General features: G+C 40.5%; 2 protein-coding genes across 2 annotated transcripts; one reads left to right on the top strand and one right to left on the bottom strand.

The window, feature by feature from the left end:
- Window positions 1–3,485: 3,485 nt before the first annotated feature.
- LOC104418630 lies at window positions 3,486–7,862 on the top strand. Its single transcript, XM_018863003.2, has one exon. It carries the CDS (start codon window positions 4,405–4,407, stop codon window positions 7,174–7,176), a length of 2,772 nt encoding a protein of 923 aa, XP_018718548.1. The 5' UTR covers window positions 3,486–4,404; the 3' UTR covers window positions 7,177–7,862.
- Window positions 7,863–9,349: 1,487 nt separating this feature from the next.
- LOC104418631 (protease 2) lies at window positions 9,350–16,292 on the bottom strand. Its single transcript, XM_010030024.3, has 11 exons — window positions 15,707–16,292; window positions 15,265–15,443; window positions 14,718–14,940; window positions 14,487–14,628; window positions 14,199–14,399; window positions 13,750–13,875; window positions 13,514–13,642; window positions 11,813–12,210; window positions 11,437–11,653; window positions 10,944–11,134; window positions 9,350–9,657 (listed from the first exon to the last, which is right to left on the bottom strand). The coding sequence occupies exons 1-11, from the start codon at window positions 16,087–16,089 to the stop codon at window positions 9,480–9,482; spliced, it is 2,367 nt and encodes a 788-aa protein (XP_010028326.2). The 5' UTR covers window positions 16,090–16,292; the 3' UTR covers window positions 9,350–9,479.
- Window positions 16,293–17,139: the final 847 nt, after the last annotated feature.

The following is a 17,139-nucleotide window of genomic DNA, read 5'->3' on the forward strand; positions in this document are numbered from 1 at the left end:
GAGTTAGGTTCTTGGCCTTTTTTTAGTGCTCGAGGACAGGGTAGAGCAAATTGATGATGGAGAAACCTTTCCTAATTATTATTAATTAGAAAATCATGCTGGGGTCTTGGCTACTTCTAAGGTTTAAACGCCTTAAAACAGTTACTTTCTTCGCGTCTATGGCTTGTGGTCTCCTATATAATTAAATCTTTCGATTGCGACATTATCGCTATGGCCGAAATGTCATGTTGTGTGTTCATCTACGTGGGTCACTAATCATTTTCAGCTTCCGTATGCGAAATGAGCATGGTCGGAGCTTAATCAGCTTTTGACACCGCACACTCAAGTTGAAAGGAATAAAAGTTATAGACTCGAGTTCCAAATCTCAACGAGAGGAAGACTAAATGATTAACACGAGAGTCGGCCCGGGCCAACATCCTGCCAATGCCATATTTGACCATTTGCTGTTTTTATTTGTTTTTCAGTTCATTCGGTCAACCAACAGGGTTTGAAATTTTCTTCGTCCTCTAATGTCAGCCTCTGAACTTTCCACAATCCACCAAATATGAATATTTCCTTTGAAACATAGCGATGTTATCCGATGCGAAGGACGGCGTCGTTAATTTGGACAGCCAGCATCCACATAAACTCCACCTGTCTCTCTCTCTCTCTCTCTCTCTCTCTCTAGGAAATTAATATATAATGGTGTTATCGCCTCCACAAGTGATGAACGGGCAAGCGCCCCAGTTGATCCAGTCAGGCCTAAGAGACCTGCACAAAGAGGCTGGTTCGGACGATGTTCTTATAAAGAGAAAGTCCCGCCTGCTCAACTTCGGTCTAGGCTCAGACTTTGACTCAAACCTTTCTAAGTAAAATTCATGCCGCGGGCAAGTTTCGACGACACATTAGGCCTATTTTCATGATAATCCCTCCATCTCTCATATAGGTGGTTGTCTCTATCGAGAGAGAGAGAGAGAGAGAGAGAGAGAGGGTCATGGTGCTACGTTTGCCAGAAATCAAGTGCCGATGGTGATAAAGCCAGTGATGGACAACGACGAGAATGGTGGAGATAGTCGGCGGAGGTTGAGAAAGGAACAAAGAAAGAAACCGTTCAAAAAAAAGGAAAAAGAAAAGTTGATAATATTTGCCAACTTAGATAAAAGGACTTGAGATGATAGTCCCTTTCATATGTAGCCACTTGCGTGGCAATCCATGTCAATCACGTGATCTGCTGTCCAGTTAACAGAAGGATCATATTACCATTTCTTGACACGGTCACTACTTATGCGGCAATCGATATAAATCATGTGATCCACAACCGTTGTTAATGAAAAAATAACAATAGATCTATTATTTTTTAAGTTTAAGATTGAATAAAATGGTTGAAGCATAAAATTGAACAATTAAGAAAGTTTCATGTCTCATGATCCCATAACTATAGACTAATGGGATCCAAATGCCATTGAAATTTGATTCATTTATTGAATCAAACATAATAAATTAAGTAGGTCATTGAAGTGGGGGCAAGAGCCACCAAAAATCTAAAATATGCCAATTATAACACATTTACCCTAAATTACTATGTGATATCAAAAATCCCAAACTTGTATATATATGACATATTTACCCACCATCAAAATTCTACCAATGAGAACTATTAAAAATCTACCAACATGAATGGTAGAAAGTAAATAGTATTGATATAGAATCGATGTGGCTTAAGTAAGACGAAAATGTTATTGTGGCTGAAAAATCATCTAATAAAACCTTGATGAAGAGTAAATATGTTATATAAGTACAAATTTGAGATTTTTAATATTATAAGAAAAAGTTTAAGGTAAATATACCACAGTAAGCATAATTTGGGATTTTTAATATCAGGAAAAAAAAAGTTCAAGATATGTGTCATAGTGGATATAAGTTGGTCTAAGTACAGATATTCATGTTATTTTCATAAAACTAGATAAGTATAGACTAAATGGGTTATTGGAGTCTCTAACCCACGTAAGACACATCCCATTATCCAACTTTGGTCAACAGACATCGACTATCTGCTGTTTAATTTATTTATTTATATATTGCTTCTTCAATTTGATACAACATTGAAAATATACGCACCTTAGTTTTTTCCTTTTTTTTTCTTTTAGCTGGGACCTTTAGTAGTTGATGGTAAAATAAGGGAAAAATACAACCGACTCCTTTGCATTACGTAATGCTAGACTCTCCCCTATCCTCTGGCAAATAGACATCAACTCATTGACAATTCAATAAGAATGCAACATTGATGATATTCATATCTTAGTTGTTTTTCTGTTTCCACTCCAGCTGGGGCCATATATGTAATATAGTACAGTAAGGGTAGAGCCTAGGGGCTCATTTGGATTATATATGGGAGGTTGGACCCTCCCCATGTGTTGTCAAAATATCAGTAGAAAACTCGCCATTACACAGTACATCATTATATTATAATACTCTGTTAATCTTATTTTATCATAGCAATTCCCTGATTCCCTGATTTCACCATAATTATAAAGATTTGAGGTCCTGAATGTAACCAAAAAAATATATATATATATATACTTTATCTAAAACTTAGAATTTGATTTCTAGTCTAACTTGGCTAAGGGCTAACACTATGAATTTTTTATATTTGATTCTATGAGGTCATCCGAGGATGAGTTGTGATAATTTTTAATATGCTAACAGCATTGGCGAGTTGAGCTCAAAACTTAGAGCATATCCTTAACGAGTGTTCAGTAATCAATTAAGAGATATAATGTCCATGAATGCTTAATTCATAAACCTTCAACTCGAAATCAAAGTATATAAAGAAAAACTAAGAAAATGATTTTAATTTCCAAAAATATCAAGTCATTGTCTTTATCACACATATACTTTTATCGTTTAGGATATAATTTTTCAAAATGTTGAACATCTCCAATTTTGAAAAAGAAGAATTTTAAGCATAATGATATTTAATACCCACTTGAAATTATGCAAGATTTTTGTCTATCACTTTTCTCAAGCATATCATTTTGTCTTTCGTCCCGACAAAAATGTCAATAAAGTAACTTTTTTTCCGACTTTTTCAAAATTTCCCAAATAATAAATGCATTGGAGTTTGAATTTCTTGCGTTAATCTAATCGATTCGACCCGATCCGACCCAACTCGATGGGAACGGATGTGAGAAAGGGAAACCATTAATGGGCATTGGTGCAAAGTGAAGATCTTTCTTGCCCACTCGCTATTTGCGCATCATCATCATCATCATCTCCTTTTTCTTTTTGGAGTTGGGGGTGGGGAGGGGTTAGACCAGCTTGATTGATTGACTTTTGGCCATGAGTACAGAAGAGAGACGGCGTGGGGCCCCATCACAGCAAAGCACCAAAAAAAAAAAAAACAAAAAACAAAAAAACAAGAAGAAGAAAAAAAAGGAAAAAAGAAGAGAGGAAGAGAACAGTCCACACTACTAATAAAAAGCAGATTAGTAAAAGGGGCTTGGGCATCAATTACGATTCAGTTTGTGAAAGTCAATGACCTTTCTTTCTCTCTCATTGTTCGTGTGCGAGTGATAGGTGGGCGGGGAGGATCTTAGAGAGAGAGAGAGAGAGAGAAGGGAAGAGAGAGGGGAAGGGAGATCACCCGTCATAGGAGGAGGAGGAGGAGGAGGAGGAGGAAAAGAGCGACTCTTCTTGGGGGTGTTGAATCTTGGGCGTTTCTTGGATTCCAGTTTCCAAAGGGGGTTTGCTTTGCTTTGCTTTGCTTTGCTTTGCTTTGCGTCTCTCCTTGCGTTGACGCGTCGAAAGGGAAGCGAAGCGGAGCGAAGGGGGTGGGGGGCTGAGAGCGGGAGATTGCGTGTCTGACTTCCCTCTTTCTCGAATCCCAATTCTGGGTTGGCGTTTCCGTTCCTTCCTCGCTCTTTCCTTTCCGGGTTTGATCAGGAGACTTCTTGCTCTTCCTACAGTCCACTCGCCTGCAAGTTTGCTGATTTGCTGGATCTGAATTTGGGTTTTTTGTCGGGGGTCGACCCTCTGATTCCCTCTCCGTCCACTCTCTCTCTTCTGGGTTGATTCCATCAATTTCCTGTGTTCAGAGTCAAAGCTTCTTTCTTTTTCTTCTGGGTCGTACTTGGGGTGGTTACTGAATTTGTACAGTCAAAACCAAGTTGTCGGCTTGGAGTTTCTCCCTTCATTCATGGGGTGATATAATGTTGCCAGCTCCGCTTCTGGTTTTTTTGCCTCTGGGTCGACTGGTCTGAATCTTCTTGTCGAAGATCTTTGAGTTTCTGTGATTTTGCTAGGGTTTTCCTTTAGGTGGGTATGAAAGAACACGGGCTGAATCAGTAGTTTCAAGCCTGACTTGGTAGGATTTAGTTCTGGGATTCTCTCTGTAAATCACTTCTTCTTTTTTTAAAGTAAGCTTTGATGCATTGGTCAACATGGAAGCCCCTAGCTCACTGTGCTGCTCTGTTCTTTGACAAAAAGAGCAGGAGCAGAGATGGGTCTGGTAGGCCGCCCGTTGAAAGCAAGAAGCACGCGTCTGCTGTGCGAGAGAAGAAGCTTAGGGAGGCTATTCAGGAGGCATCTGAAGATGGATCACTCTTTAAATCTCTTGAAATTGAGTTCAGCTCCATTTCCCTGGATGAGACCGGGGTGGAGAGATCGAGGACCCTTGCACGTCTCGAATGCCAGGGCTTGTTCCTCTGTGCCACAGCTCAAGCCGCAGAGACTACATACGAATCCGAAGATGCTGTTCCCAATATCAATGAAGCTCTCTCCAAGTTCCACAGCATGTATCCTTCATATCAATCTTCTCAGAAGATTGATCAGTTGAGGATGAATGAGTACTCGCACTTACAACCAAAGGTATGCCTTGATTTCTGTGGATTCGGGCTGTTTTCGTATCTGCAGAGTGTTCATTATTGGGATTCCTCGACGTTTAGCTTGTCCGAGATAACAGCAAATTTGAGTAACCATGCTCTGTATGGTGGCGCTGAGAAAGGTACTGTTGAGCATGATATAAAGACCAGGATCATGGATTATTTGAACATCCCTGAGAATGAGTATGGCCTTGTTTTCACCGTCAGTAGAGGGTCGGCTTTCAAATTGTTGGCTGACACATACCCTTTCCAGACGAATAGGAGGTTGTTGACTATGTTTGATCATGAGAGCCAGTCTCTCAATTGGATGGCTCAGAGTGCAAGGGAGAAGGGTGCGAAAGTCTATAGCGCGTGGTTTAAATGGCCGACCCTTCAACCTTGTTCAGCTGATTTGAGAAAGCAAATATCAAGCAAAAGGAAGAGGAAGAAGGGTTCTGCAGCAGGTTTATTTGTGTTTCCTGTTCAGTCCAGAGTCTCTGGCGCGAAATATTCGTACCAATGGATGGCACTCGCACATCAGAACAATTGGCATGTCTTGCTTGATGCTGGGTCACTCGGTCCCAAGGACATGGACTCACTCGGGCTGTCCCTATTCCGGCCAGATTTTATTATCACTTCGTTTTACAGGGTCTTTGGGTATGATCCAAGTGGTTTTGGATGCCTTCTGATAAAAAAATCTGTTATAGGATGCCTTCAAAGTCATTCTGGCTCTACAGGGTCTGGAATGGTGAAATTAACCCCAGAATTTCCATTGTATCTTGGCGATTCAATGGACGGCCTGGATGGACTAGCTGGGGCTGATGATGAAGTTGTTGAGAATGGTGATAGTTCCTCTGAGGCTCGCCCACCGCAGCAGTTGCCTGCCTTTTCTGGACTCTACACATCTGCTCAGGTCAATGATTATATTGAGACTGACATGAATCATGACAATAGTTCATACATTGATGGAGCAAGCACTTATATTGAAGAAAGCGGGAGTATATCGATCGGGGATATGATGAAGAGTCCTGTGTTCAGTGAAAATGGATCGTCGGACTACTCTTATTGGATTGATTTGGGTCAGAGTCCCTTGGCGTATGATAATCCAGGCCAGCTGAATAAAGAGAGAATGGCCTCTCCCTTACCGCCATCTTGGTTCGCTGCGAGGAAGAATCAAAAACAACTCTTTCCAAAACAGTCATCCAAAATATATGGCAGCCCTATATATGACCACAAGGACATAAGCCCTATGGCTCACGAGGAATATGGTGCACTATCATTTGATGCTGCCATTAAATCAGCTTCTCAGGATGCACATCATCTGGAAGACATACACAATGGAGGACTTGCTGGAAGAAAGAACATTTCGGACAATAGAGTGGTTTCAGATGATCGATATGTTGGTGAGATTGAGGAAGAGCCTCATATTAGTAAGCAATCAAAATATGCTGTACCTGGATCCCATTTGAGCAGTAACTGTAGCATGGAGAATGGTTCGGCCTCTGCAAATGGTGCGCGAGTAAAGGAGAGTGCTATAAGAAGAGAAACTGAAGGGGACTTTAGGTTATTGAGGAGCAGCAAAGGGAGCAGATATGCTGGCAGTAGGTTTTTTGGTGTTGAGGAGAGCGATCACCCAAGTGGTGGAGGAAGGGTGTCCTTCTCCATGGAAGAAAATCATGTGGAGCAGACAAGCCATATCCTAGAACCCAGTGCAGTGTCTGGTATGACCCTAGATGATGATGATTATGGCACAGATGGCGAATATGGTGATGTGCAGGATGAATTCAGGGGCGAGCCTGAGATAGTGTGCCGCCATCTCGATCATATAAATGAGTTGGGTCTCAACAAAACCTCCAGTAGACTGCGGTTCTTGATTAATTGGCTAGTAGCCTCTCTACTGCAACTAAGGTTGCCGAGCTCAGAGGGTAATGTGTCGCTTGTTCATATATATGGCCCAAAAGTTAAGTATGAAAGAGGTGGTGCTGTTGCATTCAATGTGAGAAATAGTTCCAAGGGGATTGTTGAGCCAGAAGTCGTACAAAAACTTGCTGAGAAAGAAGGTATCTCTCTTGGCATTGGCATCTTAAGTCACATACGTGTCGTTGATGGCTCAAGACAGCTAAACATAGAGGACAGCAGCTTGTCCAGGCAAACGGAAGTTGGTAAAAGTGCTGGAAAGAATGGTTTCATGCGCATTGAGGTTGTCACAGCCTCTCTCGGCTTCCTGACCAACTTTGAAGATGTTTACAAGTTGTGGGCATTTGTGGCAAGGTTCCTTAACCCTACATTTGCCCGCCAGGGTGAGCTCCCCACCGTTGTTGAAGGTTCGGAGACATGAGGGCTTAAATGAGGGCTGATTCTTCTAGTCTTATACAGATGGGAACATGCGGTTCTTCTAGGGTGGAAGAACAATTGGGGAGTGAAAACTGAGGCTCGCGATTCGGAGACCTTAAAAAGCCAGAGAAGAGGGGGAACTTTCTCAAACCCTGTGAGGTGGATTCTTTTGCCTTTTGCCGAGACCCTAACAAAGTGATGGATTTGTTTGATTCATGCGTTCGCTGCTTTTTGAGATTTTCTTTTTCTTCTTCTCACTTTTCTGGGTTCTTGTAGAGTTAGCCTCGGAAAATTGTATCCTTTGGCAAAAACCTCCACCTTGCTATCTTTTGCTTTATACAATGATTAGTTCGAGCTATGTAATGATGAATTAGCATAGTTTTCTCTGTGCTGATATTGTATTCTATGCTTCGACCATAGCATAGAAACTCAGTTCGTGCCAATGATTTTAAGGTCCTACTCTGGTCACGCCATTGTTGTCACAAGAAGACATTACATCGACATTGAATCCCTCCAATTATTATAGTTTCCAAAAGACTGGAAACTTTTCTCCTTATCTAAGAGATCCAATGTTGCTTAGAACAGTAAAGGAACTGCAACCAACGATAAGTACAATATTGATCATGATTTCACAGCAAATCATGTAGATGTTCATAGGATGCTGATTATGAATAGATTTTTACTGATTTCCTTCCTTTGTACCTGATGGGAATCAGCAGCCGAGGACATTCTTGCATTTCCTGGCTTACTCATATCCTTTCAACTGCTCTTTTGGATGAAGCAGCAGGTTGGGTGTGTCATCTGGTCATTTCTTTGTATTTTCATTGACATATTGGCCATATATTGTCATGTCTATTCCTAATCTCCTATCTTGTTTGCAATTACAGATCCAACCGTCAAAGATAGGTATTCTTATTGGTAGCCGTCCTTATATTGACAATGAAAGTAGCAATAACAATGCTTTAAAATTTGTCGTCGTCTCGAGCTTATCCTAATCAGGTAGAAGAAAATAATGGCATGATTCAACGCATCCCAAAGACAGATAGCAGACAGAGATTAGGCCAAGAAGCAGATTTTTTTGGACGACCCGGGTCTTTGTGGGCCAGAAAAACTGTCAAAATTGCTCGGTCACACATGCACACGAACCATGCAGAATCTTCGCATTCGACATCTGCGATTCTATTGAGAAGAACAGCTTTCTCTTTCTTGTTTGCAATTTTAAAGGGCACGGTTGTTTTCTCTGCGGTCATCATGACCGGGCCATACCCACTAACTTTTGTTTCCAGTGAAAACTCCCCTCTGTCGAAGATGCCTTTTCCATTGTGTTCTTGAAGAGATGGTGCGAGCATCTTTTCCTCAAGAAATGGCAGTCGATGCATCGTGTAGTGATCTGATAATGATGATCAAGACCCGCTTTTTCTTTTTTTCCTCTAAATATGCCCCTTTTTTGTCAAATAAAGGAGGTTATCCTTTCTTATAACATTGGATGATTGATATTTTTCAAATCCTAGGAAGGGAAAAAAAAGTAAAACAGGAGACTAGTGTCGCGTTGACAGCTGAAAGCAGGCGTGCCAAAGCTGCTTTACGAAGAGGAAATGGTGGTTGGTGACAGCAACCCTTTGACAAACTTGGGCACTTGTAAGATGGAGTTGGCAACTAAACCATGGCACGACATAAACGTCATCCTTCATATTAAAAAGAAAAATGAAAAAGAAGGTAGCATTATTGTGATTAATGAATCATGGAGCTTGTCAAATTCAAGATTAGCTTTCTCAGTCTCGTGGGGATGATAGCAACTTTGCAATTAACAATCGCTGATTATTTCATGTACAGACAAAACGTGTTCGCTATCATAAGAGTTGGCAAGAACAATGAAAAGCACACCGGTCCCCAACTATTAAAGTAGTACCTTCAGGTATGCAGAATGGACCATCATCTACCACATGAATCCACAAGCAAAATGCACCAGATTGTCAGCCCCACCATTTCTGAAATTCTGACAGATTCTCAGGTTTGACTGTAATCTGATGGCCTTTGTACTCTGGCGGCCATAACCACCATTCCTTCCACGATGTCACTAAATTCCCTGCAGATTCTCTCAAAACATGTTCCTGCTCCAGCCATGAAATTTCAAGAGAGAAATCCGTGGAGAATATGTAAATAACACTCAAGGAGAATAGTATAAACACATGGAGAATGTTATAAAGTTCCCTTTAAAGGCACTTGTAAATACTCATTGAATGTGTTTGAGAAATGTAATGTCTCGTTTTTTATACAAACACATTACAGGTGATGGTACAGCCAAACCTAGGAATCTACCACTTTAATAAGAAAAGCTGTCTCCAGTGCTGATTCCTTGCAATGTAGATACCGGTTTTCTTCTACTATATCAGTAGTTAGATTGAGAAGTATGGGTCGTTTAGGGTCGTATATAGTGTTTTCACGGACTCGTGCAACCCACTTCGCAGCTTCCCAAACCCCAAATCTGAAACATGAAGAATCATTGGACGGTAAGAACTTTGGAGATCTCTATGACATCACAAGATTGAAGGAAAAATTGAACTGACTAGCAGACAAAACAGAAGCAAGCAATAACTGCAGAAAGAATCACTTAATCAATATGATCCTGTAATAATTAGATGAATAGATAATTCCTTTGCTCATTAGTTTATTCACACCCTTAGAAGATGCAGCAGTCCTAAAGCCTGATTCCATCATCCATGAAATGAACACCTTCCACAAGCCAGCAAGTCTCCTTTTCCTCTTCATGTGCACCAAAATGCAGGTGCCACGCCAAACGCCATACAAATTGCTTTCCAATCCACAGAACATCGAAAAGCTAAAAACCATATTGCTGTCGATATTTCCTTATCAACAACAAAAGAAGGGTATAGAATTTTTCATGTTAGGATACACATGAGAAGCAGCTCTATCCTGATGATTCATTGGCTAGGAGATTTTTCTTGGTTTGCATGATGGCTTAAGAGTATATGTCCCATGACTTCCAATGAAACAAGCCAGCCAACCCTCAGGCTCCTTATTGTAGCCTAGCCATTATCTGTATATTGGAAAACTCTCAAATATACATGGTCATGTGAGATTAACCTAGATCAAACTTAAAATCTGGTCATGTTAATGCTGATCAGCATCCACAGTTATAAATTTTGTTTTATATATGAAATAAAAAAGAACTGATAATCTACGTGCATATTGTTGAATCCAACCGCCCTCAAGAATAACTCAAATATCTGCTTTGGCTGCATTTTCTGTTGCATATAAACATCTGCAACCTTGACTCTAGAAAAACTCAACTGATTGAGGTGTCTACGATTCTCAAACCCTCCCCCACCATGCCAGTTATTCCAGAACAATCACCTGCCATACCAATTATAGAAAGGAGAAATAGGTGCACTAAAAGTCTAAAACTTATCACGAAAGTGCAATTGAGTACCAAGACATTTAAAAAATGCAATCAAATCCTAAAATTTTTCATGAAAGTGCAATCAAGTTCTAAAATTTCCAAAAAGTGGAATCAGCATAAGGACTTAATTGGACCAATTTGATCAATTTTAGGATTTGATTGCAATTTTTTGTAAGTTTCCAGACTCAAGTGCACTTTGTGACAAGTTCTAGGACTTAAATTGTGCTTTTTAAAAGTTTCAGGACTCAAATACACTTTCCTGACAAGATTTAGGACTTCCAATGCACTTACCGCTAAAAAGGAATAAAGGATGAGTCTTAAAATTTGAAAAAGAAAAAGAAGAGACCTACCGTGTGCTAAAGGAAGAGGTCACCAGAACTCCAGGAAAAGATACATCTTTCGGGATATTGTCATATGGAGAATACTCCCTTATGGCTTGAAAGTCATCAATGTCCCCAGGGTAACCAAATTCTTCATAGTCACTAGCTGTAAGTGGTAAAATGGGATAGAGAAGTGTGTTTGTCGCATCTAAAAAGGGTACCTGAAAAGACAAAGAACAAGTAAGCAGCAATAAGTTCACACGTAATCATCTTAAATCCAACTCTCAAATATGCAAACATAAGAGGTAATAATGGTGCAAAGTGGTACTACAAGACTCCTTTGAGGTACAACTGCTAAATTCTACTTATTCATGGAACATTGCAGTGACAATACACGGAAACGAAACATCAGTTTCTCAACCATAATAATACAACTCGTAGCAAGTATACATGCAGAACAGGCACAAGAAGGATAGACAGAGCAAAAATTATCAAAATACACCTGAAAGCAAGTCTATCAGACCTTCAAAACTGCAGCACGAAATAAGCCTGGACACCTGTTAATGGCTGAAGCAACTAAAAGTCCCCCAGCGCTATATCCCCAACCAGCAAGTTTGTTTTCATGTACCATCTCTCTGTCAATCAGGAACCTGGCACAGGAAATATAATCTTTGATTGAATTACACTTTTTCCTATTTCTTCCATCATCCTGCCAAGACCTACCTCTGCCACCACCACCTCTGCAGACAAACCACACAATCCATCAGAATTGAAAGCAAGTCTAAATCCTCCGGTAAATAAAAAATGACAATTACATCTTTAAGAAAAAGGACAGAGGAAATTCCTATCTAGAAACACTAAAGGCTACAGAAAAGGGAACCACAGCAAGGCAAACATACCTAACATCAGCATATGCAACAACCCAACCACGATCTAGAAGACTCTTAAGTTCACTGCGCCAACGTTTGTCAAGTAGTTCACCATAAGCTCCGTGTCCATGCAGCAAACCAGGCTTTGAATTTTCCTTCTTATTATTGCGTGAATACACAATAGTCAGAGGAACAACAACCCCATCACATGAAGGGACTTCATGACGTTCACAAGCATAAAACTCAGAAAGCTCATTCCATGGATTATCCTCCGATTTAACCTCAGTCATAGAAGAGGATTTTCCATGAATGTTAGCAGAAGAAGCCATCCCATACAAAATTCGTGTCCTCTCATGAAGTAGATTTTGCTGCTGTACGATATTCCATGTACCAGTTGATAAATCATAGTCAACCACAGCATCTGGCATCTGAGACATAAAGAAGCCCATCAGATACGCATTCTATATGTTATTAAAGAGAGATGTTTACAGGCTTGCAGATGTCTGAAAAGGCAAAAACAAAGAGAACTTCTCCAAATCATCACACTCAAAAGAAACAAATGCTGTCAACATGAAGGTGTTCACCAGAGAGGAAATGCAACAGTTGCAACACTCATTAAATTTTTGTCGATGAAGAAAGTTACAGTAAGCTGATGACCCAACCTCAACAAATTGCAAGATGACTTAAATATGGGCATCAGAGCCATTTTGGATAAAGTAGCTCATAAGATGTAACCACTATATACTATAAAAGGGAAATATTGCACATTGACAGAAGAACAAATAAGCAAACATTATGATAACATCCACCACATCGTCAAGAGAGGAAATAGAACAGTTGCAGAAAGTTGAATTATTCATAAAGTTCTTCATAATGATACAAGTTACATACTAAGCTGATGCCCCTAGCCTTCAACTCTCAACAAATGGCAATTGCAACATAACTTACATACACAGGTAATGATGAACAAGCAACTAGAACCTATGCCCATCACTTTTACTTGGAAGATGACTTCCATTGCAAGTGCCTATTTAGAACCAAAAGCTAATCAAAAGGGCTCCTGCCCACAAAAACAAGGAGCTCCAAGTGAAAAGATAAAGATGCCCCCTTATCAGATCATACTTTTGGCTTCCACCATTCAAATTGGTAAAACCTATGAGCAAAAGTCTTAAAGTCATACCTTCCAAAGAACCAAACATCAAGTTTAGTAATGTTACAGCAAAGCAATCGTAGAGATATTTTAAACAGCCAGAGACATGATAAAAAACATAGATGCCTCAGACAGGCTTGCATACTTTGCCAGAGTTTATGGATTGAGTAATTCAACACAAAGGCTGGAGGAAGGCCACTTATCAGCAAATAAAATCAACTTAGTCGGCTACTCATTTAGCAAATCAAATTCCACAATATCATCAAATTGGAAAAGGGAATTAAATGATCAATGAGATGGCTTTTACGGCTATAGTAAATTCGCCAAGAACAATTAGCAATAAATTCCCACTATTAGGCATATATTACTTTCAAAGAATGGTAAGAATTCCTTTTTTAAAACAAAGAATTCACAAGGGACTCCACAGGAATTAGAAACTGTTTTAGTCAATCTAGACAATACCTATGTGAGGCTACAAGACATTTTTAAGTCCTGGTAATAAGCAAAGTCCATATGCTGCTTTTAAACTAAGTGAATATATAGTATGTAAGAAGAAAACCATGGAATGTGGAAACACGTACCACAGGTGATGATATTGTAAAACGCATCGTAGTGGAATAGTAGTCATAATTTGGTCCAGGTGAGATTTGGGAGACAAAATTTGGAAGAGGTAAGAAACAAGGGTTAGCCTGCTTAAGATGAATCCGACCCTGCCATACCCAAAGGAATATTAATGAGGGCACAAGTTATTTATATGTTATTGGCTGAGTGCCAGAATGACTTAAAAAGATCCCATGGCAGATTCTTCTGCGAATACCTTCCCAAGAGGTAGGGCGACTGAACAAATTCTGTAATTTCCATCTTTTCTCACTATAAGAACCAAGTACTTATCACTGAAGTCAACATCTTCAATGACTGAATCTTCATCATCAACAAATACATTCTGCAGCAATAAAAAGAGCAAAGTAAACTGGTCAAATAAACTGGTCGAAAAGAGCAAAGAAAAAAACAATATATTCAAGTGAGAAGATTCTACAGGAACTCTTCTGTTGATTATTGTAGAGCAATGAAATAAGACTTGATCCAAAAAAGTTAAGTGACGTAAACTCTAGAAGATGCAAACAAGATATGGCTAGAAAACACGATTTGTAGATATTTTATAAAAATGTTTCTAAAAAATGTCACAATTGCACGTAACGTGGAAAACTAGTAGGATGAGAGTAAGCTACTGAAAACATTGGTTAGAAAGCATAGCTTACCACTAACCTCCCAAGTTGCTGGAACATTAGAAGGATTTACAGGGCTTCGAAGAAGATAATGATTCTCTACAGGTTTACCATCTTTTGTAGCATCTGTGAATAGAAAAAGGTAGCCCTGATGGTGTTCAACTATACAATGGCATAGACCTTTACTCTCCCAAACAAGCGTCATGCCTGAAAGTGGATCTGCTGCATTTATCAGAAACACCTGAAATATCATTCTATTGATTCAACTGCATGTACTTGCTAGATTAACCTTTTGCTTATCGCAAGACATCAGCATCAGGAGGGATACCTTTGAAGATGCAACGGAGAAGGTATTAACGGTCACAAACTGGAAATCCTTAGTATGTCGTATGTTAATATGAATATTATCATCCAGTTCTTGCAGGAGCAGAACATCTTCTTCAGTCGATCCAATCATGCTACAGTACAGCCTTGTGATCAGAAAACGCTGATTTAGATTCAGCAATCATAAGGGTCATATAAATATAAGATAAAGCAAGCAATGACATGCCATACATACCTACAAGGCCGCTTGTTTTGATCTGTGACAACATAGAGTAATGCCTTCCCATCCTTTGCCCATGCCAGACCCGAAACTCTTTCAGCTTGAGGCTTACTACATAATGAACCCGAATTTAAATTCCTCACAGATAACTTGAAGAAGTCATTGTCCTTGTCATACATGGTATATGCAAAAAATTGATGGTTCGGCGACACCTCCGATAATTCTTCATAAGCATAACCTGAAAAAAGACGGAGGCAATAATGTACAACCACATGAGGAAGGCAAAAGTCGGGAAATACTTCCTCTTCTTTGGCTGGGTGAGCAAGTAAGTAGGTCAAAGGAACAAAAGTTAGAAACTTTGAAAACCCCTTCATCTCCTACTTTATCCACAAAAGGCTAAAACAGAACAACAGTAAATCAAGTAATGAATGAAAGAGACATTCTTTTAATCCTCCACTTGCATCTCAATAAGGTCGCTGGGTCCAGCGACGTGTTAGAGTACCAAGCACCCAGTCTTCAACATGAAAAGAGCATGCATTCGGCCAAAAGTGAGGAACGTTACCTCCAAATCTCTCAGCTTCTTGATTGTAGTCAACAAGCTTCTGCTCAATTCTCTTCCCCGAGGTGAAATCGAATCCAGCCGAAGGAGATTTATTAGAGATGAACTCTTCATTTAAGCTCACCAGCCGTCTACAGAGCACCGGATACTGCTTTCCTTCTTCAACTCGCCTATAGTACAGCCTAAGTCAAACAGGTGGAAATCATTAGAGAACCATCAGAATCTCCCAAATGACAAGAAATCTGAAAATGGGTTGGCTCCAATACAATCGGAAAGACAATGGACCCGCAAATTAAATTATATTCTTTCATCAAATTCCACTATTGATTGAGATCATACTCTTCCATGATCAAATAAGCAGAAAAAACCACGGAGAAAATATAGGTAACTCGAAAAGCACCCAACTTCACAATGGACCAGGGGAGAGAAAGGTAGAGGGAGATACCAAGGGCCCCAGCGGAGAGGCGGCGTGGAGAGTTCGAAGGAGAGGCGGGAGGCCATCTCGGACTGGAGCTTGCTCTGGAGCTTGTCGGTGTCGGACATGGAGGCCTCGGTGTACTTCTCCTCCTGCTCCATGTGCACGTCCATGTGCCGCATCGCCACCTTGTCGTTCAGCTTCGACATCCAGCTGTACGGGTCCTCCCACGCCGCGCCGTGGAGGGCGAAGGCCTCCGGCTTCCGCGGCGGCCGCGGCGGCTTCGGGGGGTCCGGCGGGGCCGGCGGCGGCCTCGGGGCCTTGTAGCGGGAGGAATGCAGGGAGGCGCCGGCGGCCTTGGAGCATCTGAGGAGGAGGAGGCGGCGGTGATGGGTGCTCAGGAGGTGGCGCATGGTGGGGGACGGCGGGGTTTTGGGGAGGTTTCCGGCGGTGGGTATCGCTCCTACCGCCCTAAAACTCAAAGGGTTCGATCCCACACCGCCAAGGAGGCTGGCTAGCCGAGCAGCATCTGCCAGCAGCTGCGGTGCTCGTGAACCAGCTTCGCTTAGCGCTCACTAGGGACCCCGAGTGTGATCAGTTCCCGGTCTGGTCTGGTTCCGAAATGAAATCGAGAATATCAATTCCGAACTCGACCCATTGATCCTAAGGTCAGGAGTCAGATTGGACCATCAATCTGGTCAAATCTAATGAAATCGGTCACATATTTTTTCATGTTTTCATCTGAACATATTTTTGTCCAAGCGTGATGAAGAATAAATTCAGAATTTGAGACAAACCTCGTGTTTCCATCTTGATATCTTATTGTCCATTAAGGGCTCTTGTTTCCTCAGAAATAATAAATTAAATTCATTAATTTTTTTAAGTAATAAAATTACTAAAAAAGTGGATATGTAGTGACCTCGGTCCAATTCCCCCTTGGAATTGGAAACTAGGGATTGGTCCGATTCAAGCGGTTCGTTTGGCACACTCATACTTATTCCATTGAGATTCAATGCAGCTATAACGACGAGCTTTGCCCATCAAGAGATTTTACAGTCTCAAGTCCAAAATTTAAACTTGATAGGTAATATAAACGTGAACAATTATGGCTTATTACCACCAACCGTGGTGGCTCCATAGAATAAGAACTTTGCTAATCATTGCCCAAAGGTGAGAGGTTTGAAACCCAGTAGAGACGCTCGGTGTTTTAAGCGAGATGTCGAGTAGTGGGTCCTTCGCTAGTGTTCCCCAGGTTTGTTCGACCGGTTGCCGCCTATACAAGGTTCCTAGGTCATTAAAAAAAAAACAATTATGGCCTATTTGTTAACATTTTTTATTCTTAAAAATTCTATTGTTTTGTTATTCGAAATAGAAAAAAAAAACATAAATCTTTAGTAACATCAACTAATTTTTCTATTTCTCAAAAAATAGATTAGTGATCGAAAATAGATTTGGAACATAAA

The sequence above is a fragment of the Eucalyptus grandis genome, chromosome 9 (genome assembly GCF_016545825.1).
Source record: "Eucalyptus grandis isolate ANBG69807.140 chromosome 9, ASM1654582v1, whole genome shotgun sequence".
Classification (NCBI taxonomy): domain Eukaryota; kingdom Viridiplantae; phylum Streptophyta; class Magnoliopsida; order Myrtales; family Myrtaceae; genus Eucalyptus; species Eucalyptus grandis.

Excerpts from the sequence above, each read along its gene's own strand:
- LOC104418630 (XM_018863003.2), top strand. The coding sequence starts at position 4,405 with ATGCATTGGTCAACATGGAAGCCCCTAGCTCACTGTGCTGCTCTGTTC.
- LOC104418631 (XM_010030024.3), bottom strand. The coding sequence starts at position 16,089 with ATGCGCCACCTCCTGAGCACCCATCACCGCCGCCTCCTCCTCCTCAGA. Across the intron at positions 12,211-13,513 it reads TTACAATATCATCACCTGTG|ATGCCAGATGCTGTGGTTGA; the intron begins GTACGTGTTTCC and ends TTTATGTCTCAG. Across the intron at positions 9,658-10,943 it reads ACCTCTTCCTTTAGCACACG|ATTTGGGGTTTGGGAAGCTG; the intron begins GTAGGTCTCTTC and ends TTCATGTTTCAG.